A 14,500-nucleotide genomic window follows, 5' to 3' on the forward strand; every position below is an offset into this window, starting at 1 on the left:
GAAGTGTATGTTGTGAAGCTTTCAGCATACCTATTGAGGGTCTCTTGTGGCAGGCGTTATTCCTGGCATGAGTATGCAGCAGTGATTGAAAGGAACAAATATCTCTGCCTTCGAGAAGCTTACTGGGTGCTTACTGCGAGGGCTGGGCATTGTTTAAAGCACTTGACTTATAATAACTCACTCACTGTTCCTTATAATCCTGTGAAGTACATACTATTATGATTCCCGTGTATATAGGTGAGTAAACTGAGGTACAGAGAGGTTCAGTAACTTTAGTCTAAAGTCACATAGTTAGGAAGTGACAGCTAGGAACTATGGAATGTAGGTGGGAAAAGCATTGTTGGAGGAAAGTCTGCTATAAGACATTATGATGTTGGATGAAGGATGAACAGCCATGGATTTTACTAAGCCACTTAGTATTTACTGAGTGCTGCTGTGTGACAAACATTAAGGTAGAGCATTAAAGCCCACAACATAGATTTTGGTCCTTGAGTTCACAGACTGGTGGGGGTGGAGAGACCTAAGAAAATGAACAGTTCTCGTGCAGTGTGATGTGTGCTATAGTTGAGGTATATGTCCAAGTTATAGGGGTGAGACTGTGGTTTAAAATTCACTCTAAAGTGACGGGGAATCATTGAAGGATTTTAAAGAGAGGAATGACTGCACTCTAGTAGGTGACCCTATGTCCCAGTGTGCTGGGGCCGTCCTAGTTTATCCTGTTGTCCTCGCATCAGTATTAATACTGTCCTTTTCATTCCTGAAGTGCAAAGTGTCCCAGTTTGGACAGTAAATTATGTGGTCATGTTATATGACTTTTAAGGCATTTTTAGACCTGAAACTCTTCTTTCCTACATACTGGCTATCCTTTACTTTCTCTCGTAGTCATGGAACCTGCCATCTACTTCATGGAAAAAAAAGCCTTTTTATCCCACAACTAAGGCAGTTACTGATACATAATAACAGCTCAAAAATGGTAGCAGATTATTAACTGCTCAAAAATGGTAACAAATTATTAATTTTTACTAAGAAAGAAATTTAGCAGCTTACATTTAAATTGGTGCTCCTGTCTGTCCTGAGATAGGAATTTCTCAGCAGATTGGGAACCCAGACATCTATCACTTCTATCACTAGAGCCTCCTTGAAAAAAGAATCTCTAGGGTTGGAGATAGTCTCCAAATCAAAGGAACTTAGCAGGGGGAGTAGAGAGAGCTTCTTTTCAAAAATGGGAGTTGCCTTCCTTGAACCCGTGCATTTCTTGACCAGCTCTGGCAACTTTAGGCTGGCATTCAGGCCTCATACCATGTCTGGCCAGCTTTAGAGCGCCTGTTTTCCTGTCTTCTACTTCTCCAGCCCTGTCAGCTGGCTCCTGCTGAGGGAGGTCAGTCTAGCCAAAGGCCTGGCAGCGGGGAGAGGGGCTCATAATTAACAACCTTGGTAGCAATGAGGTCACCCTCTTAAACTCCATTCCGTAGTCCCAGTCTCTAAGAGATTAGATTCCTGTGGCCAGATGCATTTGTAGGCCAACCTCAAACTGAATTGTATCTTGATTGTGTTTTAATCCATACCAGAGGGCAGTATGGGGAAACAGATCCTTCTGTAAATGATCCACAGTGCACTAGATATTTCCTCCTGTTAACAAGGCTCCAGGGAGTCATGGATCTTTAGTTATGTGTATGACTACGGTTACTGAACATTATTCCAGGGTTTATCTATGTGTGATTCTGCACAATCAAATCAATATAGAGTTCCTCTCCTTTTAATGGGAAATAATCATTTGGGAAGAAAGATAAAATAAAAAAATTTTAAAGAAGGAAAGGCAGAAAAAAGAGTGTAAAATTATGATTAGAGCTAATAAATCTTGGGATCTAACTAGCTTCTGAGGAAGCTTAATCTTTTTTTCCTTCTTCCCCCTTTTTTGGTTTGTGTTTCGTGAGCCTTTAAGTCAAGGAGGGGAGGATACATCCATAAAAATCACTTAGAACTAGATCCAAAGAAAGATGCTTGCGTGCTCCCTATAATTATCTGAGTGTGATGCATCAGATTTGGCTTCACTGCTTCAGTGGCCTCACTAAGAGAACTCCTCTCCTTATTAAGTAGCTGTGACACCATGGCTCTCAGCCGTGCTCCTCTCCCAGTCACAAGACGGTGATGACAGGTGCTCACCACAGGCCGCGATTCTCAGCTGGGGGCATACTCAGTGTAATCTGGAGGAATCGAGCTGAGGCAGGGAGAGCCAGGGCGTCTGTGGTTTGGTAATGCAGACAAGGAAGGTGCCCCTTGAGGAATTTCCCCTGCCCCTCCAGAAACACCTGTAGAGGATGGGCTACAATCTTGAGAGAGCTTTTGTTCAGTGAGAGGAAGTTGCGTTTATCTTAACTTCCAGAAATTACTTGTGATTAAAGTACACTTGAAGCAGTTACTCATAAAATTTTTGCTTCATACCTGGAGAGTGGATCACTCCAACTGCTAAGATGCCTCATGTAGACAACTTGTTTACTTTCAAATTGAAGATAAATCTTCCTTGTTCTACTCGCTTCTGCTTAAGAGTCTTCCTAAGACTAAGGATTTTCACAGAGAATCTAGTACTTAATAGATTCTCCTCTCAGTGCTGTCTTCTCACACCTAGGGAATCCCATTGAAAAATAGGGTGCAAGAAAAGAGGCCTCCCAAGTCCTGTACTTCCCAGAGTTGAGTTAAATATCAGAGCCATGAAGGCAAGTTATTCTGAGGTAAGAATGGTTCTTCTCCATTGTGATCCTTTTTGCTTAGAGATTCACTCCCATTTTCTTACATAACCCATAATATAAAAATTATAGTTTTCTTATAAAACCTGTAATATCAAAGTTCATCCAGCTTAATGACTTGCTTAGTCTCTTGCCTAGTTCCTGAGTTAATAGGACTGACTCTGGAGGGTCTGCCAGAATCATTCCAACACTATGTATGTCGCCACCTCAACCCTACAACGTTAATTCCTAAAGGTGAAACAGTTGACAAGCATGTGTGCTTAACAAGAAACTTACTGCCAACATATATAAATACCTAGAACTGCTGTATTGTCCAAAGAGGTTGGTTAGTTAAGCGACATGTTGCCATCATGTTTGGTGTCTATACTCTTTTTACCTCAGGGCATTAAATGGTACTTATTCAGCTACCCTTATATTGCCTTTGGCCTCAGATACTCCTGTTTCCTCTCTCGTTTTAGCTCCCCTTCCTTCAATGAAGTATAATTTATATATGTAAAATTCACCCCTTTTAAGTGTACAATTCAGAGAATTTTAGTGAATTTTCACAGTTGTGCAAACGTTGCCATAGTCCACTTTGAGAACACTTCCACCTCAAAAAGATGCCTCATGCCCAGTTGTGTCAATTCTGTCCCCACCCTAGCCCCTGGCAACCACTTACCTACTTTCTGTCTCTGTAGATTTGTCTTTTTTATACATTTCATATAAATGGAATCATAACAATGTATGGTCTTTTGTGTATGGTTGTTTTTCACTTAACATTATGTTTTCAAGGTTCATCCATGCTGTAGCATGTATTAGTACTTCATTTCTTTTTATGGTTGAATAACATTCCATTATGTGGGCATACCACATTTTGTTTGTCCATTCGCAACTTAATGGACATTTGGGTTACCACTTTTTGGCTATTATGAATGATGCCGCTATGAACTTGCATGTAAAAACCTTTGTGTGGACATCTGTTTTCATTTCTCTTGGGTGGATTCCTAGGAGTGGAATTGCTGGGCCGTATGGTAAGTTTATGTTAACTTTTTAAGAAATTGCCAAACTGTTTTCTAAAGTGGCTGGACCATTTTATATTCCCAGCAACAATATATGAGTTTCCAGTTTCTGCACCCTCACTGATACTTATTTTTTTTTTAATAGCCTCTTAGTGGGGCTAAAGTGGTATCTCATGGTTTTAACTTGCACTTCCCTAACGACTTACGATGTGGAGCATCTGTTCCTGTGCTTTTTGGTCATTCCTATATCTTTGATGAAATGTCTATTGAAATCTTTTCCCCATTTTTAAATTAAGCTGTTGGTGCTCTTTATTGAGTTGCAAGTGTTTTTTTATATTTTTTATATACAAGCCCTTTATTGGAAATATGATTTTCAAATACTTTTTCATACTCTTTTAAGCACCTCTTTTAACTCTCTTGGCTCACTTCAGACCAGAGACTCAGGGAGATCCAGAGTGGTCTTCTGCCCTCCCTCTCCCTCATTATTTTTGGTAAGGCAAAACACATTCTGCAGGTTTCCAGGGTTCTCTCTAAGGTAGATTATATTTTCTGTGTTAAACCAAACCTCCGCTTTCTCGCTATCCTCTATCCTCCTTTTTTTTTTTTTGGAGGAGATTTGTTTTTTCTTTTCAGGAATTACAAAGGCTGTTTTTTGGGCTCTGAGCAAAACTATTTTGAAAAGAACCCTTTATTTAGGCTACTCACATTTTCTGAAATCAGTAAAGCTCCTCACTGTTTAAACTGTTACTTCTTAGTACTAGTTAGGCTTCTGTGCATCTTTTTTTCTGCCCATATTCCCTGTATTGAGTTGCCACCACTATTCTGTATCTTAGGGATTTTTTTTTTTTTTTTAATTTTTTGTTTATTGCAGTAACATTGGTTTATAACATTGTAAAAATTTCAGGTGTACATCATTGTACTTCTATTTCTGCATAGATTACATCATGTTCACCACCAAAATACTAATTACAACCCATCACCACACACATGTACCAGGGATTTTTCCCCTCTCACTTCTGGTTGTGATCATGACTTTCAACCATCTCCTTTATTGCTGCTACCTCTGAAAATCAATACCCTGATGATTTTGTGGTTATGGATATTACTGCTAATTATTACAGGGCAACAAATAGTAATAAAAATATCAAATATTAAGAAACAGTACAGGTTTTAGAAATTTTACAAAGTTTTCATAGTAATTTCTTGTGGTTATATTTCCTCACACTAATCCTAGAAGTTACAAGGCAGTTCCCTCAGTGGTGTGAAAAGTCCTAGGTGGTTCTCTGAGCATCGTGAGTTTGTACCTTCGAGATTACCTCTCCCTAACTTGGATCATCCGTGTACCAAATATAGTCCATCTGTGTTATTTGTGAATTCGCCTACTTGCTGAAATTTATTTGTAACCTCAGATCAATACTCGCGGGGCTCTCCAGGTCGTTCATGCATGTGCGCAGAGGAGTGAACAATTGGAGTGGCTCTAGGAGCATGTTCTCAGCTGGACTGGAGCAAGGGGAAGGTCTGCCTTCTTGTTTCAGCTGTCTTACAGAGATGGTCAGAGGATGGGGACGGAAGGGGGCGGTGCTCTGGAGCCCATTTCTGGCCCTGTTAGTGGGGTGGCCTCAGGCAAATCACTTCACACTTCTGAAGCTTGTTTTCTCTTTTGTAAAATAAAGAAAATAGGCTATCAGGGTGAGTTTTTAGGATTTAAGATTATAATCTATTTGAGGTATATATACATATATATATTTACATATTTCCTCTAGTAGCAGTGGTTCAGCATTTGCTATTTAAGTGTTTGCTGGACTTTATAGAACATAAACTACCACAGATAATGAGTATCGACTGTATATTTCAGAAAATTACTAAAGCTTTCTGAATCCGCCTCCTCATGTCTAAAGTAGTTTGTGGATCTCTGCCTCCAGTGTAGGAGCTAGCACCTGTGGAATATCTTTTTCTCCTCATACACGCAGCAGGGCTTCTTGGCCTTTTGGAGTTCCTGGTCCCTTCTAGAACCTGCCTTCACGTTCTCTCTGGGTATGACTCCTGTAGGGTCAGCCCATCTACCCCGCACAGCTTTGGCCTTCAAAGATTCTTTCCCTGGATTTCACATATCTTTGCATTGCTTTCATCAACACTTCCTCTGCCCTTTTATGGAAGCTTCTTTGGTGTTAGCTTATAGTGAGGGGGGATCTTTCTTCTGTCTTCAGGTAACAGCCACATGCGGAGGATTCACAGGTGTCCAGCACCAGGGTCTGTCTGCTGAGCTCTGGACATTCTTAATCTTCCAGGCTGTGCTGACAAACCGGATATTTAAACATGCAGTGCTTACTGCATATTTCTTTAGTGTGCACAAGATTCCAAAAGTTCAACCTGTCTCCAACCCAAGTTATCCTTTCTTACTCTATCCCACACAAGACAAGTGGTTTACATCTTTTTCTTCCTCCTGTGTCCCATTTTGGTAAAAGTTACTTTTTTCTACCAAAAATGACTCAAAGCAGAAACCTGACCATCAGTCTCTCTTCTCTTTCTTTAATTATATTTTGTGAAATAGGTAATATATTCATAGGGTTAAAAAATCCAAAAGAATCAAAAGGCATACTTTGAAAGGTTTTCCTTGTCTGCCTTTCCTCCATTTTTATCTAGTTGTCTCTCCACTTCAAGAATAACTTTATAGAGCCCTGGCGACACCTGCATTTTTACATGATACTCACATGATATTTATAGGCATGATAGTTGACTTGAAATCAGAAGAATTTTCTTAAATACGTAAAGGAAAATAGGTATTGCATTTTTAGAAGATTTCTATCAAACAGCTAAAATTAATAAGAAATTTATTTTGAATGGAATCTACTTATCTGTAAGATTTACTTCTGTGGAATGCTTCATTCCGTGATAATATCAGATAAAATAGATTTGACATATACTTAAGATTTTTTGCCAGTATATTTTATTTTAAATCAAAACATAAAAATATACATTTTTATGCTTTGTGTATATACCATTTGCTTCAGTCTTAAATTTGGGACCATAGCTACATTCATATACTTGGTCATTCTTTCAGAAAGTAACAGTTTGACACTGGGCCACACATCCCATACCCTTAAAATTGTGCATGTCATTTCTGAACTGGCCATAGAAGCAATGTGCAGGTTTTACTGGCTGTTCTTCATTTAGTTCAGTAAATATATGTTAACTATTTCTGTGAATTGGTCACCACGCTGGCCCCAGGGTATCTTCAGGTACTTCACAAAGGAATATGCAGCGGAATGAAAGAACTGATGAAAATGGCATCCGGGGAAATGATTGCATTAAAAAGAATTTGCATCGAGATCTAAAGCTATTTAAATTAGCTTTTAAAACTATTCTCTATTGTGTTGTAGTTGAGCACTTTTTTCCTCAGTTTATTGAATTTGCTTTGATAGAAACTTAATCTCTGTTTTAATGTTCCAATGTAGATGTATGAGATATAGCCTTAAGTTTCTCTGGACATGTTAGACTTGAATGTTATCAGCCCGCTGGATGGAAATATGTAAATGAACTGTGTTTCTAAGATTCAAGTGTAATAAAAGAAAACAGCACATATAAGCTGAGAGGAGCCCAGGGGATTAGAACTGGGACTTTCTGGTAAATTCCAAGACTTGCTTCGTGAGGCCTTTCCTAAACTTAGCCAAGAACAAGTCTCTAGTTTTAGATATATCCAGCTAGGTTAAGAATGGTTAAGCTAACATGGCAAGATTCAGTAAACATTTGACAGTATTTGTGTTTCTTTAATATGCTTTTTTAATGTAATATGATAGGATGGAGAAACCATGAGAAATTAATTGTATCTTAATAAGTGGCAATATGTTATATGAATCTCTTTATCTATTTAACAATTACTTAATCTTTTCCTGATTCCTTTTTCTCCCCTTTATCTACCTTTGCACTGTTTTATGCCTCTACATTATACCCCAGGGTGTTCATAGAAAGAAAGAAGGAAACCTCTTGTCTGCTTCTCACTTCTTACTGTCTGTGAATACTTATAAATCTTCCCAAAGATGCCTTATTTTATTCAACTAAAATTAGTAATAAAATACCAGTGTAACTTATTGAAAGATGATTTTACATATATTTTAGTTCTCATCGAGAAACTTGATACTAGTTTCATAGAAACCAAATAACTGACTCACCTACTCCCTCTTGTGGTAAATATTTAGTTTTATCCAAAATGCTTTTGTTTGTAGTTATTAACTCTTGATATCATTTTACCAATGAGAACAGAGATTTGGATAGCCCAGGAGATTTAAAAAATCATTTAGATTGGGCTTTGTAATAATCAGGAGAGTGTGGCTAGTGTGTTCAACCCGGGCTGCATGTTAGGGTTACCTGTAGAGCCTGGGCCACACCCTGAGGGATTCCGTCTACCTCTTTGGGGTGGGACCCAAGCATTTACAGTTTAAATCAAATTAAATTTAATTTACTTTTAAATTTAATTTACAAATTCTCAGGTTATTCTGATATGCAGTCGAGGTTGAGAACTACTTATATAGGTTATGGTTTTGGTTCCACAACTAACCAGTTCTGTATATAAGGAGAGGGCACATTATAATTTCAAATGATTTGTACCCATCTTGTACTTTACAGTGTGGGAGGCAGTTTTACGTAACTTACATGATTTTTCCCAGGGACCCATTTTATACAGTAGGAAAGACTTCCAACGGTGACTGGTCTCCAATTATACCGCTGTTAAGAGGAGGAACCAGGATTGGAAATGAAGACATCTGCTCTTAAATCCACTATCTTTCTCACCACCCCAGTGTTTAGATCTCAGAGTCTGCAGTTGAAGTGATGGATCTTGAATTGGTTCATTTTTAGAGCTCTCTTAAGTTATGTATTATGAAGTACTCTTTGCTTGTGGCTATGTTCTGTAAATTAGCTTTACCCAAAATACTGAAGGCACTGAGAACTTCATTCAGATGTTGTGTGGAGCTGTCAGATTTCCCTGGCCTGCCTCAGGCAGGTTTCTGCCCTGTACACCACACTCAGACAGCTTTCAGAGTAGGGGGAAGCTGGAGTGTTGGGCGTCATATTAGGTCAACAGATGTGTAGATGTAAGTAAGAAATGTAGATATTGCATAGACACTTGGTACCTAAACCTGATAGGTATTGACCTGTATGTGGAAGGTTTGATTATTGACTAACTGGTAGATGATAAATGAGCCAGCTTAGATCCAACTACTACGAAAGTAAAGCAGTCTCTAGATATTATTATATTGGAATTTTATTATATTTGTTATTGCTCTTAATAAATGGGCTTTTGCCAGCCTTAAAAATCATTTCTAATGTTATATGGGATACTTAGGTTTTTCTAATAACCATATTTGTCTTAATAAACTTCGACTTTTATGTGTTTCTGTTTTCTCTTTAATATTTAGCTATTAAAGGTAGTGGTCAACTGTTAGTACTTTCTCTTTTTTAATAAGCATTATAAAAGTTAAGCCTTTATTATTTCGTAGAAAAATCTCCACATTGGCAAATACAAATAATATTGGAATTTATTGAATACAAAGTTGAATTTATGCTTCATCTGTTAGATGGTATTAGGTGTTAATACTGTTTTACATACGGTTTCATTTTTTTCCATTGACAGCTTGTACTTTTCTATTAGAATTATTTTATAGTTATTTTGTTTATTTGAAAATCTTATACTCTTATTTTGTTCATCTCTTTGACTAGCGTGTTATTTTTTGATTGAAAAAGTTATGCATGCATACAGTTAAGACACACTTTAGACAAAAGGTGTAATGATGAAAATGTCTCCTTCCCACCTCAGACCCCTTAGTCTCCTTCCTCAGAAGCAGCCAAATATGGTTTTTTAGTTTTCTCCATTTTATTTTTCTGTTCTGTTTAAGACAGATGTCAAATATGAGTTGTAACAAACAGCATCACTACATTTTTATCTTGCACTTGTGTTCTAGTTGTATATCACATTCTAAATAGATGAGATATTGGTGACATTACTATTTAAATTCTACCTTTTATTAATGTATTATTTTTGATTTATTTTTTTACATATGTTAATTGCTATTCAGTTTATTAGTGATAAAGATATGTCTCATGTTATTTTAAAATTCTCTCCATTAAAAAATCATAAATGGTGTTTGCACTAGAAATTAATGTTTAGTATATTCTGTGTGTGTGATTATAATATTGTCAGACAAGTCCTTTGTAAATGAAATTATCTATATCTTGTGGCAAGGTGATGTGAAATACAAATTAGGTGAAAAACATTCTTAGGAAATTTTCTTAACAAACCTTAAACTTTATTTCCAAAAGTTGCCAGTTTGCTTTTAGGCAATAAGCAGAAAGCAAGAAAAGGAAAAAGAGACCAGTGGTGTCTTAGGTGACAACATCCTGTGTAGTCCCTTTTGATCTAGAACTCTGAAGTTCAGACTCCCTCTGTTAAATAAGACAGTTTGAAATATTGAATAGAAGCTTGATTTCCAGATTCTTTGCTTGACACCTTTATTATAGTGCTTATGCATTTGGTCTTACAGGAAACTTCAAATTCCAGCAATATTGACCTTTTTTATTGATCTTTTATCCATGTAGCCCTAGTTTTGTTTTTTCATAAAAATGGTTGATTAGTATAACTAGGTTCTTAAGGGGTAATGAAAATATAAAAGTCTCTGTTATGTTTTACATTCAGTGGGTCACCTTAAAGGAGTAAAAGGAAAATTAGATTCATTTCATAGAGCAATATTTTCTGTACTGTGTACTGAATGTTAAGTAAGTGTAGTTTAATTGGAGTGTTTTAAATGAGGAAAAATTTATTCAGTGTTTCCTAACATTCTTTGTTTCCTTATGGAAATTCAAGTTTTCAAAATATTCAGATTCAATACTAAGTTAAAAAGTGATGGCACTCTGTGTGCTTCTCTAAGTTTAATTTTTTTGCCCCTTTTATTTTTTGAAAAAAGGAAATTTTAGTTTTAGTCAGTTTATCTATGGTAATAATAAGGAATTATAAGAGGTCTCAAATGATATTGGACTGATGTTCCAGTTTTCAGAGGAAGACCAACTGCTCGACAGTAAGGAAACAAAAAACAAGAAGAAAAACATTTAAGATTGTATCAGTCAGAATAACTTATTTTAAAAAGTATAAAAACATTGCAAAGGAAGTTAATTCTATCTCTTGTTTGATGGCTCAAGTACCTTTCTCTTTAATCTTTTTATATGAATATATTTTTCAAGTAGAATCAATTTTTTAAAAAAATAATACTAATCAGGGGCCAGCCCCATGGCGTAGCGGTTAAGTGCGCACGCTCTGCTGCTGGCGACCCGGCTTCGAATCCCGGGTGAGCACCGACGCACCACTTGTCAGTCCACACTGTGGCAGCGTTCCACATAACGTGGAGGAAGATCAGCATGGATGTTAGCTCAAGGCCAGTCTTCTTCAGCAAAAACGAGGAGGATTGGCGTGGGTCAGGGCTGATCTTCCTCAGAAAAAAAGAAAAGAAAAGAAAATAATACTAATCAAGGGCTGGCCCACTGGTATAGTTGTTAAATTCTCGTGTTCTGCTTTGGCGGCCTGGGGTTTGCGAGTTCGGATCCCGGGTGCAGACCTACACACTGCTTATTAAGCTATGCTGTGGCAGACATCCCAGATATAAAGTAGAGGAAGATGGGCACAGATGTTAGCCCAGGGCTAACCTTCCTCACCAAAAAAAAAAAAAAAAAAAAAAAAAAATCAAATACAATATGATAGAAATATGATAGGTTAAAGCATTACCTTTATCTGATTTTGGCTTGAAGATAGTATCTGAATATTTTGGTTTAATTTTTATAGTGTAAGTAGTTCCTAGATCACAAACCATTTTTTTCATGTGCCCTCTGAGCATTCAAACACAATAATTGATGACTGTGATTTTTTTTGTTGTTGTTATTTTAAAATTCTTAGAAGTCGGTAGAGCTCCAGTATATACAAATATTGTACTTTTGCTGATATTCAGTAGGGGTCACATCCAGTTAAGTAGTTTCTAAGATACAGAAAATAAGTACATATAAGATACAGAAAATAAATAACATATACACACTTTTTCCTAGGAGACCAATCTCAAAGTAAAACAAAAATATAACCAAACTGTTGAGTGAAAAACCTGGTTGACTCAGTTTGAGAAGTTGGAAAGGAACCTTATGCACAGTAGCCTTAGGAAACGTGAATTTCGTTGGCCATATTCTCAGTGAGCAGGTACCAGGGTGGGCAAAGGAGCCGTCCCAAGATCATCTGGGGCTGAGAAAGGTCTCCCCTATTTCTCATTTCTGGAATGTCACTCATCCTTGGCTATGTGTGAAAAGAAATGCTGAGTGAGAAGTGTGAAGTATGCTGGAACAGAAGAGTAAAATCAGCTCTGCAAAGAGCACCACATTCTGCTCGACAATGGGAGCTCCAAAAAGCAGACTGTGGTCTTTGTCCTCGAGGAATTTAACATTTATTGGGTAGCGGTGGGGTGCTGTGAGATGTTTCTATAATATCCATGTTAGCCTTTGGTTTCAGTCATTTTAGAATTACCAAACTTTTGACAAATGATAAATGAAAATATAATGGTAAAGAACTTAGACTTCATTTAGAAATATGATTATGTCTTTGGCAGTATTGTCCTGACAGATAAGCTGCTCCCTTGAGAGAACTCTGTATGACTTATTTTTTCTGATTTTTTTCAGTTGTTGTTAAAGCAATGTAAATAAATTTCCATTCAGCTTTTGAAATCTGTGGCTAGCAGATACTCACATATTTCAAGCCCTGTTTAAATGCTCCTGTGGTATATGAGCAGAAAATAAAAGAGTCTGTAAAGACATATTAATATTTTTTATAAAAATGCTGCTGCTACGATTGCAGGTCCTTTTGGAATAAATCATGGGATTGAGCTTCATTCAGATGTGGTGGAATATGCCAAGGAAAAACTGGAGAGCTTCATCAAAAATAGTGATAGCTTTGATAAGTAAGTATTCATATCTATAGTTTGGGTTTGAAAGCACTTGATAAATAGCTACGTGTGACATATCTGTACTTCAATGCTATGGTTTATTGAACCTGAATTGCTCAACTGAATGCAGCAAAAATGAGTGTGGTATAAAATGAGAGAATAAATTGTTAGAAAAATTATTCTATGCTGTAATTTTTATTCTGTGTAAGTCTATAGTAAATTATAAATAAATATCTTTTATTTGTTAATTTTATGCTACTGTCACTTTATTAGTAGGGTAATGTTCCATTCGTTAAACATCATACAAGTACCTTTTCTGAAGATATAATGTAAAGATGCTTGGCATTAGAATACTTTTCTGGAACTGTTTTATACTTTTGGTAGTGATGTAATAATTAGGTTCTCTTTATTTGTAATGTGAGAGTGAAACTGTTAGCATACAAAAGACTTTCTTAAAAACATTGTCACTTTGTAATATATCTAGAGGAAACTACAATAAAAATAATATATTGATATATCTTGAGATAGAGTTGTGTATAAAACCATCGTTTTAAACTCATACTTTCCCTTGAAGAAAGACTGCCCAGGCTTTGGTTCTTGAGCTTGTCAGGAAGTCTATTTGGTGCATAATGTTCGTAAAATTAAGCAGTGATAAATCCATGGAGCAAGGGCTTCTTATGCTAATGTCCAGTAACTCGGTGAAACCTATGTAAAGTGTGGAGGGCATTTATTTCTCTCAACTAGTCATATTTTCAGAGAAAGAAAGCCTTAAAAAGGATAGGAATTGCAAGCTTAGAACTCAGTCATTTTATATAACAAAGTTTTAGTGCAAAAGCATTCAGAGTTCCAACTCGGTTTGTTGGGAGTGGCCCTTCCTCACTTCCTCTCTAGGCCCTGGCCATGACCGTGACCCTGGGGATGAGAGACTTGGGGGAATCTGGATCAGAGCTGAGACATTTTTCTAGAGAGTTGAGGCTTGGGGGATAGTGCCAAGAGGAAAGCCGAGAAGACCCTGTGCGTGTCCCGGGGTGTTTCCTTTCTCTCCCTTCCTCTGCCCCTCCTCCTTCCCCAGGGCCTCTTCTCTTCATTCCCCTTGCCCCTGCCAGTTTGTGTCTACCCTCTGGCAAGTGGCACTTGATTGGTTGAAGAATAGAACATTGGTGTGCTGTAGCAAAATCCTCAGTGTCTTAGAGGGAAGGGGAGGTCTTGGTCTGCCTAGGAGTGATTGTAACTGGGTTGTTCAAGACTCCAGTCGGGCAAGCTTGAGAGAGTTGGGAAATGCTTAGGGTTTATTTTATTCTATAATTATGATGGCTTTGAGCAAGACACTTGAATTTTCTGCAATTTGCTGAACATGATTCTTTATCTTATTTATACTTTATAAATAACATTTAATTCACATTTTGAATCATTTTTCAAGGGTTTACCGTGTTGGTCCATATTCTGAGAATAATATATTGTTGGACAGAAATAAATTTTAACCCGTTATTTTATAAGAAATTGGGATTAAATTTTAGCATCGCTTTGTGTTTTCATCATTTGTATCTTATGATTAGTAGCACAGTAAGTGCTTAAGATATGGACATGAATATTTTTTATATTGTTTACTAGGCCTATAGAATTTTGTTGAATTTATTGAATTCCTGCTGTTTTAAGTAATTTGTTTTGATGTTGAAACTTAATGTACACATAAGGACCTTTTGAATACATTTGAGCTTAGAAAATATAAACGTAATATTAAGCAAATGTTTAAGGTCTATTGTAAGATCCAATATATTAGATAGTAATACATTTC

The 14,500-nt window shown here is 36.9% G+C and overlaps 1 protein-coding gene across 6 annotated transcripts in view; it reads left to right on the top strand.

Moving 5' to 3' along the window:
- The window catches only part of PCMTD1 (protein-L-isoaspartate (D-aspartate) O-methyltransferase domain containing 1), a 74,658-nt gene that overhangs the window by 36,872 nt on the left and 23,286 nt on the right, over positions 1–14,500 (top strand). For 4 of the 6 annotated variants that reach the window (XM_014791526.2, XM_014791525.2, XM_004435691.3 and 1 more), the window contains one exon: positions 12,618–12,720. The exons of the other annotated variants lie outside the window; for them this stretch is intronic. Coding sequence is in view for 2 of the 4 variants with exons in the window: in XM_004435691.3 (XP_004435748.1) it covers positions 12,618–12,720 (103 nt within the window). In the remaining 2 variants the exon portion in view is untranslated. The remainder of the gene's footprint in view (positions 1–12,617; positions 12,721–14,500) is intronic. 6 annotated transcript variants of the gene reach the window in all.

Source organism: Ceratotherium simum, chromosome 31 (assembly GCF_057802395.1).
Source record: "Ceratotherium simum simum isolate JZ-2026a chromosome 31, ASM5780239v1, whole genome shotgun sequence".
Lineage (NCBI taxonomy): Eukaryota > Metazoa > Chordata > Mammalia > Perissodactyla > Rhinocerotidae > Ceratotherium > Ceratotherium simum.